This window comes from Peromyscus leucopus, chromosome 8a (genome assembly GCF_004664715.2).
Source record: "Peromyscus leucopus breed LL Stock chromosome 8a, UCI_PerLeu_2.1, whole genome shotgun sequence".
NCBI classification, from domain to species: Eukaryota; Metazoa; Chordata; class Mammalia; order Rodentia; family Cricetidae; genus Peromyscus; species Peromyscus leucopus.
In genome coordinates this window covers 42,806,248-42,827,825 of record NC_051085.1, presented here as the reverse complement: position 1 = coordinate 42,827,825, position 21,578 = coordinate 42,806,248, and the positions used below count along the sequence as shown (strand labels likewise).

Sequence of the window (21,578 nt, the reverse complement as noted above, 5' to 3'; positions counted from 1 at the left end):
GGCCTTACTAGGGAGTCTCTGTCGGCTCCCACACAGAAGTGAGCAAGATAGATAACAATCCTTGCTCCATGAAGCTTATCAGAATATTAATCCATGTAATTGTCATATAAAGACTGGAGGGAAACGATCAAACAGAAAAGGGAGTAAAAAGTTTGTAGACATAGCACTCTTGGAAGGACTCAATGCCCAGGTCCTTCCGAGTGAGCGGCTAGATCAGACATAACCACGCTATCTTCAGAAGGACCTTGGCAACAATGGGATGAGCAGTTGCGAAGGGCCTGAGGAAGGATCGTGTCTGTCAGTTCAAGGAACAGCAAAGAAGCCAGTGGTCTGGAACAGAAGGGATAAGGGAGAGGAGGGTGACATGAGCAGGTTAGTCTGAGCCTTTTTGGTTGTGAAAACACTAGGTCTTTACCCTAAGTAAGAAGAGAAGTCACTGGAGGAGTCCTAGCTGAGGACTGACATGATTTAATGTGTGCTTAAATTCTGGATTTTTCTGGCTGGGGTTGCACATTGACAGAAGAAAAACACGTTTGAACTGGTTATTTCTGGTCCCCATACGCTGAATTGCTCATCCTCCGTGAGAGAGTATGTATACTTGAGGCTTCCAAGAGGTAATTATTAGGTCACGAATGTGAATCCCTATGAATAAGATTATTATATTTTTGGAAGGAAACAAGAAAGAGACTATCTCTCTTTCTCTCTCTACCATTGGGGAGAAAAAGAAAAAAGAAATTTGTCTTCAAACAGGAAGTGAGCCCTTACCAGGAAATAAATCAGTCAGCACTTCAATCTTGAACTTCCCAGCCTCCAGAACTATGAGCAGTAAATTTTTGTTGGCTAAGCCACATGTTCTATTACACTATAACAATACCCTAAATTACTCAAAGAATAAACTGGTACCAGGAATAGGGTCTTCAAGTAGTATATTCTTGCTACAATAAGTCCAGATGAGAGATGATAGTGTGATTGGGGTAACAAATGCAAAATAGTTCATATTTAGTTTTCTTTTTAAGATGTTGTGAATGCATTTGCTAAACAGAGAAGAATATTAAAGAAAAAGAGAACCAGGGATGTTTTACCTGGTGGCTAGAAGAATGAAATTATCACCAAATCAAATAAGTACAGAAGGATATGGTGGGAACCTCAGGATCCCAGTTTCAGATGCATAAAGTTGAAATGTCTACTGGGCGTCCACATGAAGATGCCCAGGTTTGTGTGTCTTGTGTGTGAGAGGCGTTTCAAGCTGAAAACAGAGTTGCTGTGGTATCACCCGAATCTAGCTCATACTTAAAAGGCAGGAGATTAAATAACATGGAAATAAGGAGAAAGGCACTCCAATATTTGGAAGTCAAGCGGAAGAAGAAAATCAGAAAAAAAGAAAAGGAAGAGATAAACCAGTTGTGTGTAATGTTCTGGAAGCCGAGGGAGAAAATTGGTTCACAGATCAGCCATAACTGATGCTGCAGAGGCCAGCAGCCCTGTGCCATTACTGGTGATCATTACCAAGGAATTTCAGTGGAGCAGAGAAAAGAGATAAACTGGAGATACCGCTTCATAAAAAGATGTAAGAACTCCTGTAATCCAAGTTCTCAAGAGGAAAAGGAAGGAGGATTATGAATTCAACACCAGCCTGGGCTACACAGAGAGAGACTGGTTTAAAGTCAAGCAAACAAACAAAAAAAAAGTTTGTTTATAGGTAGAAAAGGACGGGGCTGGGGGCACTGGTTCATTTTTTAAGATGGAATACATAAAAATAGTATCAACTACTTCATTAATAGTGATATTTAAAGCTGGTCATGGCACGGCATGACTGTAATCCTAGCACTCAGGAGGCAGAGGCAGAGCCATCTTAAGTTCAATGCTACATAGCAACACCATGTCTCAAAACATATTAATATAATCCCAACACTTGAGAGGTAGAGAGGCAGATCTCTGAGTTTGAGGCTAGCCTGGTCTATAATTCCAGGATAGCCAAAATTACATGGAGAGACTCTTGTCTTAAAATATAAAATAAAATAAAGCCATACACAGAATTTTTAAATATATTTTGGAAGCCAGAAGTTCCCAATTTTGTTTTAATAGTAACCTCTTGATTGAACGAAGTTAAAAAAAAAAAACAAAAAAAAAAAAACTGAGTTTCATGAGTTCTCTGTATAAAATGCCAATAAGACCTATTTAGGGATGTCTGGCTTCCTTGCATTTTTTTAGCAAACCTCTAAATATACTCCTGTGGGATTCCCTGTCACTCCAAAGTTAAGCTTGTACTTAAGAAAACTCTCACATCTAATATATGCCATAAGTTTTTGCAGGTCTCACCAACAGGTTCTAAGCATGCCTAAGACAATGCTGTGTTTGTTGAAATACTTGATGACGTTTGAACTCGAGCAAAGTTTCCAAGACTACAAAGGATATTTGAGGTCTGTAATTTTTTTTTTCAGTTTGAGTTTCAAGGAAAAATAATGTATAACTTTCAAAGTCCGCTCGAGACATAGGCTGAGATCTAAAGCTAGTATGGCCACTAGCAAACAGAGAAACATTTCCAACTTTCTTACTGTAATTTTTCATCCAATTCTAGGACTTTCTTCATTAGTTCCTGATTCTCCTTCATCGTGGTGTGAGCAGAGATCTCTGTTCGGATTTTAGAAGCAGAAAGAGCTGCCAATTCCTCTTGGAGGTCCTGCACTCTGCCCCTCAAAGAGACGAGGAGAGATGATTTTCGGGCACTGTTTTCTTTGTAGCTCTCCATTTCAGCCTTCAGCTCTTGACAGCAAACTTCTTTAGAAAGCATCTTGGAGCGGAGCTCTCGAAGCTAATGTAAAGAGACCGGGACGGGGAAGAGGGGGGGAGATTTAACAATGTGCCATTGGAAGTGCCTACCAAAAGAACCAAAATTGTAATTTAAATTTTCATCTTTTTATTCATAACCTAGTCCAATTTCACTTTCTCTTTCTTGAATTTGGGTCTGCATTACCAAATTAGAAATTATGGCTGAATAAATTCCTGACTAATAGTCATAGTCTATCTTTTTCGAAAATCAGTTGAAGGCTAGTGTGATAGCCTGGTGGAAGAATAATTATATAGTACGTGAGAGACCTTGAATTCAATACCCAGCACACAGACAAAAATAAAATTGAGCAACATCTTAAGTTGATTTCATGCTACTCGAGAAATATTTGTGGTGGATATTACAAAAAGCAATAAAATATTTCACAGTGGGAACCCATTTACTCTATCAGTATTGCTGCATTTAGCACTGATTTACAATGATTCAGGGAACCTCTAAGCCACAACTGTCTCTCAAATAAATCCAGATGTTCAGGATATCACTGTATTTCTCCCATTTGCCTTCTTGACCATAATTGTAGGTGGTAAAGAAAAATAACATTCAGATTCTTGGGAGAAATCTGTCAACAAAGGGAAATTATGCAAAGGGAACTTTTGGACTTCTGTGGGTTCTGAAGCATCAAAATGCTGGAGGGTATTTGCATTCTACTGACCAAGAACGTCCGGTCTCTTCTGCCAGGACCATCTTCACACACATGTGGTTCTTCAGAACTGAGAATGTGCGTGCATGCAGAGTCACACACATGTTACAAGTTCATCTCTCATTTGGTCCCTGGCACCCTCAAGTGACACTGCTCATTACCTCACAGGCCAGTCTAGACCCCTCACAGCCACTGCTCTGGGGCAGAATGATTCCAGAGAGGCTCCAAAACTCCACTACACTAGTCAATCTTGGAATTTGCCCAATCAGAACTCCCACATGACGAGAATTCAGAAATCCTTCTAAGAGCTCTGGAATACAAGCAACCCATATTAAGGGAAGACATTCTGAAGGAGACTTCAAGTTCCTCAAGGCCCATGCAACTTTAACCCAAAGTCCTCAAGTGTCCCCAGGTTATACAGACTTCACTAAAATCTAAAAGCCAGCATGGAGTTAGAGGTGCTAAGCACACAAGAAAGTAAGTCTAAACTTTGTCAATAGGTCAAAAATCCCTTGCTTACTATCTTATTTCTAATCCTCAGCAACCCATTTCACCCTATAAAAGGCTTTAAAAATTCACTTCTGAGTGATGAATGTGTACAGCGTCTCAACCTCAGACTGAGCGCATTCGAATTTGACCAAAGTTGCAGCCAGTTCACTTTGAGCATTTTCAGCCGCATCCCGGTAGTGGTTCAGCTGTTCCCGGGTGACTGGGAATTCCGTGGGATGATTGGCAGTTTCCTGGTAGAGTTTCCACAAAAGACAAAGCATTAAAAGGAGTGTTAAACAGTCTGTCATCTGAGACTGCACAAAGGTATCTCAGATGGAAGTTTCCTTTGTATTTCAAATGCATAGAAAATGCTACCGAGTAGATACTGTGTCTTTTTCTCAAAGTTCAAAAGGAAACAAGAAGCAGCCCAAGAAATAATGATGCACAGACACACCCGAGATCATGGTAGAGATAAGGCATTTAAGATTTGATCTTTAGAGCTGGGTGCCATGGCCCACACCTATAATCCTAGCACTCAAGAAGCCGAGGTAGGAGGATCCAGAGTGTGAGGCCAACCTCTACAACATAGCAAAACCCTGTATCTTACAAGAAAAATAAGTCTTAGACTGTTCTATGAGAAAAATAATGTGGGTGCTCAGTAGCAGAGCCCATGTGTGAGGCTTTGGGTTGGAATTCCAATGAAAGGAAGGAAGGAAGGAGGGAGGGAGGGAGGGAGGGAGGAGAGCCAGGCATGGTAGCACTTGGGAGTTGGAGACAATAGGACCAGGACTTTAAGATTAACATTGACCACTTGTCAACTTCAAGGCCAGCCTGGGTTACATGAGACCCTATCTTAAAAAGCAAAAACAACAAGAAACAGGAATCTGGTAAGGAACTGAATGGAAAAAAAAAAAAAAAAAAAAAAAAAAAAAAAAAAAGCAAAAACAAAACAATAGAATAAGGAGGTTGGAGGAAGAGGAGGAGGAGGAGGGGGTGGCAGAACAAGAAAAAGAAACCAAGCAAGCAAGAATTGGAGGTGGCTAGCTTAGAGTTTTTTCCTAGCTAAGAAGATGGCTCAGTGGATAAAGCACTGGCCGTGCAAATGTGAGGACCTGAGTTCAAATCCCTAGGACCCGTATAAAAGCCAGGCGTCCATCTGTCCTAGCAGTTCTACAGGGAGCTGCGGGGCAGAGACGGAGGAATCCCAGTAGCTCACAGGCCAGCCAGGCAGTCTGGAATACACAGCACTCAACTACAAAGAGACCCTGTCTCAAACAAGGTGGACGGTAAGGACCAACATCCGAGGTTTTCCTCTGACCTCCACAAGAGAACCATGCCATGGGCACTGACTGTAAATGAACACACATCATTCACACGCACATGCACAAAAAAAGTAAATTAAAATAATGTTTTCAAGTTTCCTTTTACTTAACTCAATGTCTCACATCAGCCCAGAACAAAAAGAAACAGCAGCCAGGCAATGGTGGTGCACGTCTTTAATCCCAGCACTCGGGAGGCAGAGGCAGGCAGATTTCTGTGAGTTTGAGGCCAGCCTGCTCTACAGAGCAAGTTCCAGGACAGGCTCTGTTACACAGAGAAACTTTGCCTCAAAAAACCCAAAGAGGGAGAGAGGGAGAGAGGGGGAGAGGGGGAGAGAGGGAGAGAGGAGAGAGGGAGAGAGGGAGAGAGGGAGAGAGGGAGAGAGAGAGAGAGAGAGAGAGAGAGAGAGAGAGAGAGAGAGAGAGAGAGAGAGAGAGAGAGAGAGAGAGAGAGAAAAGAATTCTGAAAAGAGCTTCTTTTTAACTGCTACATCCTGTGGAGCAAGCTTCACTGTCCTTCCACATACGAAGATGATGGGCTGCTGCTTTCCGATCTCACTTCTTTGCCGAGGAATTATGCGGCTTACATGTAAAAGGTCGCCTTCTTCCTAATGGTTCATTTTGCCATTTTCCTCAGTATCACAATCACTCTCAGATCATGAAAGCAACTTAAGTGAATGCATGAGATGAGAGATGGGGTGGTGGAGATTCACAGGAAGTCTAGGCCCTTCTGGAAGGTAACAGTTCTGGGCTCCCACGGACAACTGCTGATGCAAAAGTAAGGGTCCCTGCCTGTCCAAATCGTCCCAGGTTTTTTTGGGTTTGTTGTTGTTGTTGTTGTTGTTGTTGTTGTTTGTTTGTTTTCGATTTTGTTTTATGTTATGTGTCTGGGTGTTTTGCTGCATGTATACCTGTGCACCACGTGTGTGTGCCTGTTTACAGTCACAACACAACCAAGGTGGCTAAATACTCCTGGGGAGAGAGCCAAAACAGGTTGAATGGAAGCTCTTGGTGCAGGGTCCCGTCCTACCGGCCTCATTCAGGATTCAGAAGGGCCTACTGACTCTCAACACTTCCTACATGAGGCCATGAGAGACTGAAGTGTGCTCGGGAGAGGTTTCAACCTTAGTGTACACAGCCCACCACTTAATAAAAATTTTATTAGGAGAATAAGTTCTCCAATGCCTGTGATCTCTTTCAACAACAAAGCACATTTCACTGAGGAAGTGATGTAATTATCTCATTTAAGAAGTGCTGTAATTATCTCATTGTTTTATATCCCTTCTAATAAATGCAATGTGCCCACTGAATATAATATTAAGAGCCATATGAAACAGTTCAGAAATAGCCCTTCATCCTAGCAGGTCCTGATCTAAAGGAGCTCTGTACCAAAAGTATTAACATCTTCAAATGTTCATGGGTGGACACGGATGTATCTCAGTTAAAAACATGGGTATGGGTGCAAAGCAGTCCATGTCAGAGAACTTGCCAAGCATGTATAAAGCCCTGATGGCAATCTCTTGCACTACCAAATCAAGCAAACAAGCTGACCCAACAGCTCAGCTCTCCAGCTATTTCTCCTTGAAAACTATTCACACATGTGCACAGAGACAGCATACAGATAATTATTATTATTACATGATTTATAGTAACAACAAAGGGGGGAAGTTATTAAAGCATTGTAAACTCCTGTTCACATGAACAGTTATTAAACAAAGGCCTTCCTGAACTGTAGAACCCCACAAAATGGGGAACAGGAGACAGATCTGCACATCAGAGCATTATATTGTCTCCAAGAGACATCACTGAACAATACCAAAAAAGTATAGAGCCACAACCTGATGCTTGTGTTCATAAACTGAAAGGAAAATGGAAAATACTACTATGTATTTCCTATTTGTACGTCTATGACAAATCAAAGTGAACAAAACACACATGCCTGGTAGTAATAATGACCTCCAGGAGGGACACCAGTGTTGAACACAGGGTAAGAGTGCAATGGCTTAGTTTTATATTATTTGTATAGTTAAATATAAGTTTTAAAATGCTGGCCAGAAATGCTGTGATTCTTTTCCTCTTCCCATATTTTCCAGGTCCATCACAAGGACTGTGTATTACTTGCATCATCAGAATGCATGTCCTCTGTTGCTTTTCCCCCCTTTATTGAGAATATATTCTCACATAATATATCCTGACTACAGTTCTCTTCCCTCTACTCCTCCCGCTTCTCCATGCCCCACCTCCCCTCCCACGGGGATTCACTCCCTTTCTGCCTCACAAGAAAACAAATAGGCTTCTAAGGGATGGTAATAAAAGATAACAAAATAAAATATAGTAAGATAAACAAAAACTCACCCACTGGATTTGGACAAGACAAACAGAAGGAAAAGAGCCCAAGAGAGGGCACAAGAATCAAAGCCCCACTCGCTCACACACTCAGGAGCCCCACACGAACACTAAACTGGAAGCCACAATATACACCCAAAGCACCTGGCAGAGACCCGTGCAGGCCCTGTGCATGCTGCCTCGGTCTCTCTGAGCTCAGATGGGCTCTGATCAGGTTGATTTGGGGAACCTCATTTTCATGGCATCCTCCATCCCCGTTAAGTAGTTTTTAAAGGGTCAAGCAGAGCTAAAATGCACCAGCCCTCCTGTGCAGTCTCTCTGTGAAGACCACAGTGACAAAGAGGTGACTGACAGCACAGATTGGAACACGGGTGAGAACTGATATTTCAGGAGGTTTCTTTTAATCAAACCCTCCTGCAGCCCTCTTTTTTTTTTAAAATCCCTCAACTTTACCTGTAAGTATTAAACACAATCTTTTTTTTTTTTCCAATCTACCCACAGTGGCAAAATTAAGGCCCCATCCATTTGTCCTCCCATGAGGACAATTGAAGCCATTAGGTACCACCCAGCTAGCATGAAGCAATTTTACATTAATTTTAGAGAGCCAACTACATATGATTTGATTCTGCCGCTGATACTATTATGATAATGAATGAAATTGCTTTCCGGAGGCTCATAGTTTTTTTCAGAATAAAGGATAGTTTCGAAGTTCGGTGCCATAAAGCAAAGATGAGCTCACTCATAATTTAGTACACAATGTGCCCAATTATCTGACCTGTGGGCAGTGTCCGGGCCAGTCTTGCTACTACAGTGCCTAGCTATCTTATCATCCCATGGACAAAAACAGAAAAAAAAAAAAAAAAAAGGAGAAGAGGAAAGTCACTACCAGTATGGGACACTCAAAAGCTCTCAGGTTCATTCTATTCTCATCTCCGGGTCCCACAGCTATTCTTCCCTTTGCTCCAGCATTACACCACACCATAATGTTCAACTGAATTACCACAGACTCTTCCATTATTGAATCTCTCTCTCTCTCTCTCTCTCTCTCTCTCTCTCTCTCTCTCTCTCTCTCTCTCTCTCTCTCTCACACACACACACACACACACACACACACACACACACACACACATTTTCTCTCTTCCCTCCCTCTCTCTCTTTCACACACACACACACGTTTCCAGTGCTGCCTAGTGAAAAACCCCTTCTAAGATATTCTTTTCTGCTGTCCATCTTCTCCTCACCAACTAGTTTCTTCCTTAATTCACAGCACATTGATCTTCTTAAAAAACAAATTTTTCTACCTGATCACTCCTCCAGTCCACAGATGTCTGTCTTTTTGATGTTGCAATATGACATTAACCTAAAGTGTGCTGGACCACACTTAGACCTATACTGAGACACGTAGACCATTGGCTGGAGGTTGGACATGGTTGTTCTGGTCAAAATGTTGATGATCTGTCAGGACTCTCCTGAGCCTTCTGCTTTTCTCCTCTGCCTGCACTTGGTCTCTAGGGCTCATTCATGTCTAATGGGGCAAAGTGATGGGTGGAGGACCTAAGAAAGCAGCCCAAGTACCTACAACTTAGCAGACATAGGCAAACTTCAGAAGATATTTCTGCATGAATCCAAGGACTTCAAACAAAGCTGAACATGTCATTTCATATTATCTTCCTTTGGACTCATTTATTATTCACATAACCCCTTCTAATTCAATATACTCCCTGAAAAGAAAACACTATTCTTGAACAACCTTCATATTATTGCTCTGCTAAAGACATTATGTGGTGAGCAGGAGTCACAGTTTATTGTGGAATAATCTTCTTGTACACTGTGAAGACGTGTTGCTCTCATTGATTTAATACAGAGCTAAATGGCCAGTAGCTAGTCAAGAAGAGGTTAGGTGGGACTTATGGACAGGAAGAGAGCACTGTGATGAAGAAGGACACAGTCACCAGGAGACTCAGGGACAAGTAAGATGGACATGCCTTGCTGAAGAAAGGTATGAGCCACATAGAAAAACATAGAAAAGGAACATGGATTAATTTAAGTTGTAAGAGCCAGTTAGTAACAAGCCAAAGCTATCAGCTGCACATTTATAATTAATAGTAAGTCTCTGTGTGATTATTTGGGAGCTGGCTGACTGGATAGAAAATTCCACCAACAAATACATAAATGCCAATCCCTTTTGGTATTTGCTTTAAAAATGACTCCTGGAGTGTTAGATAACAATACACCACTAATATCCACTGATCCAGGAGCTGTCCCCATTCACAATGACCCTATAAGTAGGGGCTGTCCTTAAAACTGAGGAAAGTAAGGTCACAAAAGAAAATTATATTGGCAGATTTTTTAAAAAGCCAATAGTAGGGAGATGGGGGGAGGTGAGCAAAGGAGGGAGGAAGAGGGGAGGGATGGAGAGAGAGAAGAAAAACTATAGATCTACATAAAAATGAGTTCAATGTGTACTCTGTGAATGGGTGTATAAAATGTGGCTGTCACTTTTGTGTATACTCTCTGCCCCACAGTCCTTCCAGTTCTACACAAGGCTTATCACTGTAATATTTGTTACAACAGGAAATAGCAAACTTTTGTCTATCCATAAGATGAGACTCTAGAAAGCAGTTAAAGGAACCAAACTAACCCTGACAACAATCTATAAACATTTGTCCCTTATACCCACAGTTAAGAGTTATCTTCACCTCGTCAAGGAAGCTTCTCTTGGCAACAGATAGAGACCATGACAGAAAACCCCAACCAATCAAAATGTAGAGGTGTAGAGTCCAGTCCCAGTGGCTCTATCTACAAAACAGTCCTGCACCTGAAGCTCGGGGTACATTACAGAAGAGTGGGCAGAAAGAGTGTGAAGAACCAGAGCATCAAGGACTTCGCTGTGAGATTGTGCCTCCCAGTGACGTCAGAAGCTCCATCTGTAAAGTCTCACTAACATGACTGCTCAAAGGTGAGCTGAACAAGGAGGAGACCAGCGAACACACCAAACAGCTTGGGGAAGAGCCCATGAAGCCTCAACCAAACACAGAGAACTATAGGCAACTGAGGAAAGCTGGGAGCAGGGGAGGTGGTCTACCCAGGGAAGAGCACATCAATTGTTTGTCCAATGCCAAACGGTCAGCTGTGAAAACACACACACAAGTAACATTATACAGACTGAACAGGTTATCTTTATGAATATATATGTGTACATGCAATAACAATTAGTGAAAAACAGGCCAGGGATTTGAAAGAGGATGTAGAGAGGTATATGAGAAGGAGAAATGAAGTAATTATATTAAAATCTCAAAAAAAAATTTTTTTTCAGGAAAAAAAAGAACCAATCTAATCTATGTGATCAACATAAGGAGATTTCAAAAGCATACATCTTTAAATAAAGTGAATTAGAGAACAAAGCTAACAGTATCAGACCATCTATGTCTTTAAGATTTTGTTTTTATTTTATCTATACGGGTGTTTTGCCTGAATGCATGTCTGTGCACCACATTGAGCCCCTGGAAGCCAGAAGGGAATGTTGGCTCTCCTGGAACTAAAGTTACAAATGGTTGTGAGCTGCCATGTGGGTGCTGGGAATTCAACCCAGGATCTCTGGAAGGGTAGACAGTATTCTCAACAGCTGAGCCATCTCTCCAGAATCCACCGTTTAGTTTTAAAAGTACATGCTAAAGAAATAGTAACTTCTCTAGATACAAATGCACACACAAAGTATTTTTAGTGGCCTGAAAGATACCAATGGGGGGTGTCCTATATATTAATTACTGCTGAAGAGGTCAAGAGTAGAAATAATTTTCAAAAGGAACAATAGCAACTTTGGTAATGTCCATGATTCCTAAAGGAAAACAATTAACTTTTATCTGTGTATCAAAACACCCCATGATACCCATAAACATGCACACTTTATGTATGCTTGTGGTTCTGTTCCAAATAGATTTTTAAAGTGATGAACTTCCATACTAAAAATCTTAAGTGATAGCTGGAAGCATGTTTAGGAGTTTAAATCACCAAGTTCTCAGTTGTCACGTACTAACCTCTAGAGACCGCAGAAGTTGTATGTTTTGTGATCTCTGTTTGCTTGGGGTTTTAGGTCTTGTTTTTTTCTGTGTGTATGCATGTGTGTGCATGCTCTTGTATATACAAGCACACATGTCGGGGTGTGTGTGTGTGTGTGTGTGTGTGTGTGTGTGTGTGTGTGTGTTCACATACACATGTGGATGCTTGTGGAGACCAGTGTCTATGTCATGTGTCTTCCATAATCACTTACCACCATAGATTTTGAGACAGGGTCTTTCATTGACCCAGAAACTCACTGATTTGGCTGGCTGGCCAGTGCCTTCCAGAGTCTCTGTCTCCAAATCCCCAGCACTGAGGTTACAGACACAAACTGCAATGCCTGCCTATATTATATATTACATATTATCTATATGATATATATACACATATATATATGCATGTCTATATATGATATATACACACATATATGTATCTTTCTCTCTGTGTGTGTATGTGTGTGTGTGTATGTGTGTGTGTGTGTGTGTATGTGTGTGTGTGTGTGTGTGTGTGTGTGTGTGTGTGTGTGTAGTGCTGGAAATCCAAACTTGGGTCTTCATCTCTACACAGCCAGCCTTTCACCACTGAGTCACGTTCCTAATCTCCTGGGTGTTGTGTTTTGTTCTCTTGGGTTTCAAAGTTTTCTTGAGGTGTCGTCTTATGTAGCCCAGGCTAGTTCCAAACCCACTGTGTAGCAGAAAATGACCTTGAACTTTGGAACTCCTGCTCTCTTCCACCTCCCAAATGCTAGGATTCCAGGTGTGTGCCACCATGCCTGGCTTCTTTGTGAGCTCTGATTGGCTGCAGAGGCAACAAGAAACCCTGAACCTGAACCCTAGGGTGATTGAAGATAAAGCAGAAGGTGGGGGGTGGGTGGAGTGCTTGGGATGTGTTTGTGGAGGAGGGACAGTTTGAACTACTTCTTTCTGAGGCAGAAAACTCACCACTGATAGAGGAAACAAAAATAATGTGGCAGCCAAAATATGAGTGTCCCAGAAGCTTGAAACGGAAATTCAATGCTTTTATTTTTTTTTCCCTAATTGTAAAAGGTCTCCAATGAACAAAGGACAAACCAGACAAGAGAAGGGAAAAAAAAAAAAACCTTCCTAAATAACATCTGTGTTGAACCAAACCCCTGTTTTCTCTTCCAAACAAGGCCTTGGTGCTGCCCAGGAAAACCTCCTGAAAACACTGTTGCTTCATGTTTTCCAGCAGCTCTTTCTTCTGGTAAGAGAAATGCATGGTCTCCAGGACTTTGTTACCATCTCCTGGTGGTAACAAAGGCTCTCAGAGGTTCATTCAGAACACAAGAGAGTGTGGAAATCTTAAGAACATGGAAACAAATATTCTAACAATTTTAAACCTTCCTATAAGAAATCATGCAAACCTGGGATCATTGACCTGGCTGAGCCTGTTAGGATACCTTAGTTCAACCCCTGGATCCACCCCTCAAATGTGGGCAATGGAATGCACACACATGCACACACACACACACACACACACACACACACACACACTAATTTGTAATAAAATTTTTAAATAATTTATGCAAAGGTACAAGATTCACAATAAAGTGTTTAGAATGACATTTGTATAGTTTGTTTCAGAATAAGTCAAGAATGAGTCAAGGTGGATCTCAAGCTCCATCCACTGACATCATGTAGCATGAGAGTGACGGGTGTCAGTTTAGGAAGGAACCACATGTTTCTGAAAGGTAGATCCACCTTAAACTAGATCTACCTCCCTCCCCGCCAGGACCCACATCCTAATCTCCCCATAAGCTCCAGTGAAGAGAGTAAAGGCAGCTGAGGACTCAAAGAAGAAGACAGCAGAGGCTATCCTCCTTAGCTGTTATTGCCAACTTGGTATAACCTAGAATCATCTGCAAAGAGGGCGTGTGTGCCCAGATCCAGTTAGCCTATGGCCATGTCTGTGAGGAACTGTATTCACTGTTAACAGATGAGGAGGGCCCGGCCCACTGTGGGGTTGTGATTCAGTTGTCTAAGAAAGCTGACTAAACTGAACATGTTAATCCCAGCACTCAGAAGACAGGTTGATCTGTGAGTTTGAGGCCAGCCTGGTCTACGTAGTGAGGTCAGGCCAGTAGGGAGGGAGATGTGCTACCATCCGAGCTATCGCCCCAGCCCCCAGTTTCCAAGATTCAAGTCCTTTGGTGTGTATTCCTCATCACCTCACCCAGGTTCCTGTTGAGATAATGCAGTAGCTTGAATGTAATTGGCTCACAGGGAGTGGCACTATTAGGAGGTGTGACTTCGTTGGAGTAGGTGTGGCCTTGTTAGAGGAAGTGTGTCAGTGTGCGGGTGGGCTTTCAGGTCTCCTATGCTCAAGCTACACCCAGTGTCACAGCCCTCTTCCTGTTGCCTGCTGATCAAGATGTAAACTCTCAGCTCCTTCTCCAGCACCATGTCTGCCTGCACGGCACCATATTTCCCTCCATGATGACAATGGACTAAACCTCTAAGACTGTAAGCCACCCAATGAGATGTTGTCCTTTATAAGAGTTGCTGTGGTCATGGTGTCTCTCCACAGCAATAAAAACCCTAAGACAGATAGCAAGGTGTGTTCTGTGAGGCAAGTGTGGCAGCCTCCTCTGACTAACACCAACTCACCAAGCTCTCAAGCACCTGAGTTGAAGCAAGCATGTCAACGTCAGGACTGAAATGGCTCTGCCAAAACCCCACCCCGAAACAAGTGAAGACTGACAGAGTAGGAGGAATTCCTACTTCCTTCCATCTTCCTTCGTGCTGATCTTTCCCGAAGCTCTGATCACTACTTCCTCGGTGTCTTTTTCTTTCCTGTTGCTCTGATAAAATTCCCTGACAAAAGCAACTTCAATATAAAGAAGGGGGTGGGGACTGTAGCAACACTCAGCAGTTAGACCCTTGCTATTCTTGCAGAGGCCCCAGGGTAGGCTCCCATCACCCACATGTCGGGCTCTCAACCATCTGTAACTCCAGCTACAGGGGATCTGACACTTTCTTCTGGTCTCTATAGGCCCCAGGCATGCATATGGTACATATAAATGCCTACAGGCACTCATGCATATAAAATGTAAATAAATGGGGAAGAAGGAAGAGGAAGAGGAGGAGGATTATTTTAGCTCATTGTTCAAAGTACAGTCCATCATGGGGGGGGGGGGGGGCTCACGGCAGCAGGAATTTGAAGTTGCTGCTCACATTGCATCCATCGGAAGAAGAAGTGATAAATGCATGCTGACATGCTTGTTAAAACTCAGCTCTCGTTCTCTATTTTATATAGTCTAGAATTCCCTGCCCAGGGAATGAGCCTGCCCACAATTAAGATGATTCTTCTCACATCAGTTATCCACAGTAATCCCCTATGGGCTTGGCCAGAGGCCAACTTAAGCAGATAACTCCCACAGGTGTCCCTGGAGACCTGTTCCCTAGGAGATTCTAGATCCTGGCAAGGTGACAATCAATAGGAATATCCTTATAAAACCTACCCAGGTAAACAAGGTAAGAAATAAACTCCTCAAGCTCTATATAACACACTTCTCATTTAACCAGAATCCACATTTCCCTCATTTCTATTCTAATCCTCAACGTCTAGCCCAACTTTCAGTCCACCATGGAGTGGGGGCATGGTGGAGGAGAACAATTTATGGCATGGTAGCCAGGAAGTGGACCAATAAAGATTGCCTATACTAGGAAGCTTTCTCTTTGTTCATGTTGACTCTATAAAACACTCCCCACCTGCAGGATGGTGCCACAGTCATCCAAGGCAGGTTTTCTCCCTTAGCTGGTCCTCTTTGAAATGCCTTCATAGACACGCTGCAAAGTGTACTTTAGTAATCCCTAGGCATCTCACAGCCCAATCAAGCTGAGATTCAGGATAAATCATCATGGGTTTAAGTCCACCCTTTGTCAAATAGACACCCAAAATGCCTATTTGACCCAAATAGACACCATAAAATTCTACTCTAGGACCCACAAAAGTTTATGTCCATCTTATACTATGAAATGCATTTAGTCCCTCTCCAACGGTCCCCACAATCCTAGCAGTTCTAACCACCTACATGATATTCCAGCATAAAAGATGTATTTTAATTTATTCTTAGGAATAATTCCCAAAAAAGAAATGGCTGTGTGGAGGTCCTCTTTCCCCCTCGGCCTTCTGGCCACCAGGTCAGGAGGGGAAGAGGCAGATGGGAAGACAGAAAGCTTTGGCGACCATGAGCACAAATGGAGACAGCCCTCTGGGAGACGGATTTCAGTGAATCAGCTCAATTTTACTCCAGAGTATAAGGAATACATAGGATTGGGGCACCTGGGGACAAACCCTAATTTACACTAACTGTGACACTCTTAGTTAGTGTGTGGCAGTAGGGTCCTATAGCAGGGCTCCTAGAGCAAGTCTTCTCAGCAGGGATCTGTGCCAAGGGTCAAGCTAAAGATGAATCAGGCATCTGGTTTAGAGAGAGCTTTCAGACCGGGTCAGTCCTCCAGGCCCAGGGACATTCTCCAGATAAGGGCGGGTAGAGAGCAGGAGGCTTTGCTGGAGGGAGGGAGATAAGCTGCTAGGCCCTGCTGAGGCTTCGACCTCTGACCTTCAGCAATGTCTGCTAACACGGCTGTGTAATAAACATTTTAAGGATTTGGGTGCTTATCTCACATAAAAGCAACACCAACTCACACTTCACCAATAAACTGAGATTCATCACATGAAGGGTCACTATATATTTTTCTTATTCTTCTCTCATAAAGTACATCCCAACTGAAGTTTCCCCTCCCTCCCCTCCCCCAAGTCTCTCCCTCTCCGCCCCATCCCTCCTCTGCCCTCCCCCATCAGCCCCTCCCCCATCCGCCCCTCCCCCATCCGCCCCTCCCCCATCCCACCCTCCTATTCTCCCCTTCAGAAAAGAAGAGGCTTCTCAGGACATCAACCAAACAAACACAGCATAACAAAGCTACATTAAGACCAAGAACATACCATCCCACCATGGCTAGATGAGACACCCAGCAGGGGGAAAGGGTCCCAAAAGTAGGCAAAAGAGTCAGAGACAGTCCCTGCTCCCACTGTTAGGAACCCCACAAGAATACCAAACTACTCAACCATAAAGTATATGCAGAGGACCTAGGTCAGACTCCTACAGGCTCTCCGATCTCTGTGAGCTCCCCATGAGTCCCAGGCAGTTGATTCTGTGGGTCGTGTTCTCGTGGAGTCCCTGATGAAGGGTCACTATTTAGACACCAGCTTTTCATGATTTCTAAAGGCCTTTCAAAATGTCATTTTCCAGGGCTAGGGAAAGCGCTCAGTGGGTAAAACGATGGCTACACAACCATGTGGAACTGAGTTCAAACCCGCAGAACCCACATACAGCTGGATACAGTGGCGAGTGTCTGTAATCCCCGCAGGAGAATGGGAGGCAGGAAAAAGAACCCCACAGCCATCAAGCCTGGTTTGCACAACTATAAAATGACAGAGAGACTGACCCTGACTCAAAGTATAAAAGGAAGACCAAAACACCCAAGGTTGACCTCTGACCTCCACACATATGCCATGACATATGCAAATCTACACACCCGCATGCACACATGCACACAAGCATCGTACACACACATCTTTTTTTGTTGTTTTTGTTTTTGTTTTTCGAGACAGGTTTTCTCTGTGCAGCTTTGTGCCTTTCCTGGATCTCACTCTGTAGCCCAGGCTGGCCTCGAACTCACAGAGATCCGCCTGCCTCTGCCTCCCGAGTGCTGGGATTAAAGGCGTGTGCCGCCACCACCCGGCAATGCATACACATCTTTAAAAAGATGTCTGTATTCAATATTTGTTCCTTGAAGGGCACAATTAGTGATCCTTTCTCAAGGACTGGATACATGAAAACATAAACTGTCATTATACTAATTTTACAGCATTCAGCCCTTACAGTAATGTCACAAGACTGAGCAGCTTGGTCTTGCCCAAGGAGCCCATAGGGAGTGTGCTGTAGAGGCTGTTTTCAAGTCTACCTGCTCATCTGATCCTTAAACCCATTATTTTACCTTGGGATCTACAAATAATTTTGCTAGTATCTTGCCAGGACTATGTTTATATAAAGTGTACTACTGTGCATATCTGGTTTATCACCAAAATACACAAAAATATAAATGAAGATAGTATTTTTAAAATATATTTTCTTCTTGAACTTCCCCAAAGTCATGTGCTGTACCCTTCTGTACTCAAAACCCCATTGGAGAAGCCAACCCTGGCCCACACTGGTTTTTTGTCTACACCATCTCAGGGATTCCACAAAGGACACACCAAGTGTTAAATACTGAAACCGAGCCCGGACTCAGCAAAATGCAATGCAGCATTATTTAATTCTGGAGTCACCTTGTAATGCTGATGGTGTTGTCCACAATGTGTTAAAAGGAAACAAGGCTCTAAGAAGACAAGGAGCCATCTGTCTCCTTTCCCCCCCCTCAACTCTAACCACCCCCTCCCATGCTCAGTCTCCTCCAACCAAGGTGGCTCTTTAGCCACTAAATCAGCGTCCTCTGACCCTTCCACATAAGGTAAGTTCTTGTGTTATTCCCTCACGTGGGACCAACCTTTATCCTCTGCGTCATGTCCACTGTGGCTATGATTTACCTGAATGACTATTTATACAACATCCATTTCCCCTGAGAGACTATTAGCAAGAGAATGTCAGTTTTGTTCACTGCTGCTTTTTCCAGTGACTAGCCACCAGCAAATGTATGGGGGATGAATGAATGAATGAAGAGTGAGTGATCCACCCAAATGCAAACCAAGACTGCTTGACTCCTGAGCCCATATTCTCAATTGTTGTATTACTATCCTATATCTGTCTGGTCAAAAGTTTAAAATAATCTCTTCATAAATTGAACTTGTCCCTAACCCCCAGTACTACTATTTGCTAGTCTGACCATTATAACGATGGCTTGCATCCTATATGTAATGTTAAGGGCTTTAACTTTAATTCATAACTCTTTCCAGTTACTGTCTAAAAGATGAGCTCTTTTTTCTGTAGGTGCGGAAATGTACAGGTTGGATCTGGCCGATTTAGAAGTGTGTATTTTATCCAATATAGTTCTCAAACTGGACTCAAAGAAGTCACAGGGAAATTAATTGACTTCAGGGCCTGTTTTCAGCATCTAGCACTGTCTTTGCATTTAAATTGGCTCTCTCTCCACAGGAGGTATTAGGTGCCTCTGTCTGAATGGATGATGACTGAATAATGGGAACACTGCCATTTAAGTGGCATGGAGGCAGCGGAAAGCCCTGTTGACAACTAGCTAGGTGGAAACTGTATGTGGCTTTCCATTTTCCCAAGAAAAACTAAAAGAATAAGGTAGGTGAGACTCAAAGGACCTCTGAATGGGAGTGGGACCAGGTCGCTGCCTGAACCCTCAGAAGCCAGGGCAGAGCCAAGAACCCAGCCAACACTGATGTCCATGGGGGCCAAGAAGAAAGACTTGGGGGTCACAAGGTCATGAAGAGGGTTCCTAATCTTCAGCCCCATGACAACATATTCATGATCATTTTCACCATCAGAAATTAGTGTAAGGGAGACAGAGAAAATAATGGGGCGGGTTTCCTTGCACAGGGAAAGAGGTATAGTTCCACTTCAGTTAATGTCTCCTGATAATAAATGGAGTCGTGACCAAAAGCTTCATTTTCCTCACCTAAACGACATCATCTCTGAAGTGCACACTCATGCGTTTGTCCGCCCTGGACTTTAGCCCTCGTCACAGACTTTGCCATCATCTGCTGACCACCTGAAGAAAACTCAGGTGAACCAAAAGGGTCAGAGCGGCCATTGCCTGCAGTCCTGCAAGGCCGAGCACCAAGAATCTAGTCCTCTAAGAAAAGAAGTTCTAGGGGGCTGGAGCGATGGCTCAGTGGTTAAGAGCACTGACTGCTCTTTCAGAGAACCCGGGTTCAATTCCCAGCACCCACTTGGCGGCTCACAACTCTCTGTAGGTCCAGTTCCATTGCCACTCATGGCAAAACACCAATGCACATAAAATAAAAGTAGAAAACATTAAAAAAAAGAAAAGAACTTCTCCAAGACCCAATTTAACATTTTGTGGTCTGTGGGCGCCATGGGCCCTGGCCCCCGACTGGGAGTGGCTGCAGCCTTGCTTGCTTGACCTTGATCAGATGTCCTCCCTATTCAGATTCCCTGCCGGTATCCACCCTTCTGAATGCTTAAGGGAAGTTCCTTGTTGTGTATCCTGCATTTTGGGCGTTAACTACTTAGATGCTAGAATGTAGAACATTGAGTCTGGAATGTGGACCATTGACAGCGAACTTCTGCCCTCCGGGGGTTCCTCCATTTGTGCTGTAAGCCTGTACGTATTTAAGGTTTCTTCCCTCTTTCAATAAACGGCATTCGACATCCAATCGTACGGATGACCCGCTGTCTTTTGTCTCTATTTTTTAATCCGCAGCCCTTCGCTCAGACATGGTGAACGGGTATCGGTAATGTGGGCGTTACCGCTACAAATGGAGGTTCCTACCGAGGTCTGAGTAAGGAGGACCAGCTGACGGACACTCTTGGAAGGCCGGCCGGCATTTTAAGGTAAGAGTGGATTGGAATGGGGGCCGCTAGCTCACAGTCACTCCTCGAGGAACAATTAATTGGACTGTTGAGGCGGCAAGGCACTATTATTAAGAGCAAGACAGCTAAAGATTTTAAATGAAAAAGGAAATCTTCCCAATAGAGAAGAGGGAAGGAAAGGAAATTTCCCGTAAGAAAAAAAGAGAAAAAATTTTAATCAAGAAAAAAGAATTTTCCCGGTAAAAAGAGAAAAAATTTTTAAAACTAGGCCTAAAGATTTGGGTCTTGTAGAGGAAGGATGAAGGAAAGAGAGAAGCCTCTTCCCGTGGTAATGGAAAATGTAAAGACTTTTTCCAACTGTAGAGTTTTCAGGAGAGCTGAAAACTCTTGAGTTTTTTCGTCCTGCCAGTACAGAGCTGCAGCATCTGAATTACAAAAAATCGGCAGGTAGGCCTCATTGCTGCTGGCTGAACAGCAAGTGAGCCCAGAGCTTAAAGTTTTGCTGTCTGTTTGCTTAATTTGGGTTCAAATGTTTTTTATTTTTCCCTCAGTGTGGGAATAATTCAATATTTAGGATCCCTTTGTGGGAAATGTTTTTCTGTTTTCCCTTATGGTGGGAATAACTCATTGTTAGGTAGTCCCTTCATGGGAGTAGAAAATTTAAATGTGAGTTTGTGTGTGCGGGGCGCGCCCAGTGGCTGTGGCAGACAAAGGCGTGCAGGAGATAGCCCGGAGCAGCGGGCGGACAGGTACACGCCGGTGGGAGGCAGAGCCGTGATGGAGTGCGGCCCAGGCAGGCGCTGGCAATAGAGCCCAAACAGTGGGCAAAGCAAAGCTAAGCTGCAGCCTCAGCTCTCACCAAGCGAGCAGAGGCCGGGAAGGGACTAGCACTAAAAGTTTAAACGGGCCTAACTTCTGGTGAAAAATGGTTTCGGTCAGGACATTGAATGCTAAGTCAATGCTGTTTGAATAAAGGATGTTCTGTTCTTTTGATTGTCTTAATAAATGTTTGGATAAATGTTTGATTTTCATGGTAGATAAACTAAAGAAACAAAATTCATAATTTTAAACTATATATATTTGGTATGCTCTTGTCTGTTGATCATTACTGAAAATTTGGCTCTGCAATTTAAGTTGCTTTCTAGAAATTCTTGGTTTAATTCTATAAAATATAATACCTAAAATAGATTGGGTTATTAGCCTATTAAATAATGTTGCTAAGATAAACCCATAAATGATAATCTCTTCCTGATAAAGAGGTTACAAAATTATTTTTCCAGTAAATAAAATACAGGTAAATTGTTTGGTCCACATTGTTAATAATTGGTTTAT

General features: G+C 43.0%; 1 protein-coding gene across 1 annotated transcript in view; it reads right to left on the bottom strand.

Annotated features, from left to right (window-relative positions):
- Ccdc170 (coiled-coil domain containing 170) overlaps window positions 1-21,578 on the bottom strand; it is an 84,340-nt gene that overhangs the window by 50,226 nt on the left and 12,536 nt on the right. Inside the window, exons 2-3 of the mRNA XM_028890224.2 lie at window positions 4,100-4,228; window positions 2,556-2,812 (exon numbers count right to left, since the gene is read on the bottom strand). Coding sequence (XP_028746057.1) covers window positions 2,556-2,812; window positions 4,100-4,228 — 386 coding nt within the window. The remainder of the gene's footprint in view (window positions 1-2,555; window positions 2,813-4,099; window positions 4,229-21,578) is intronic.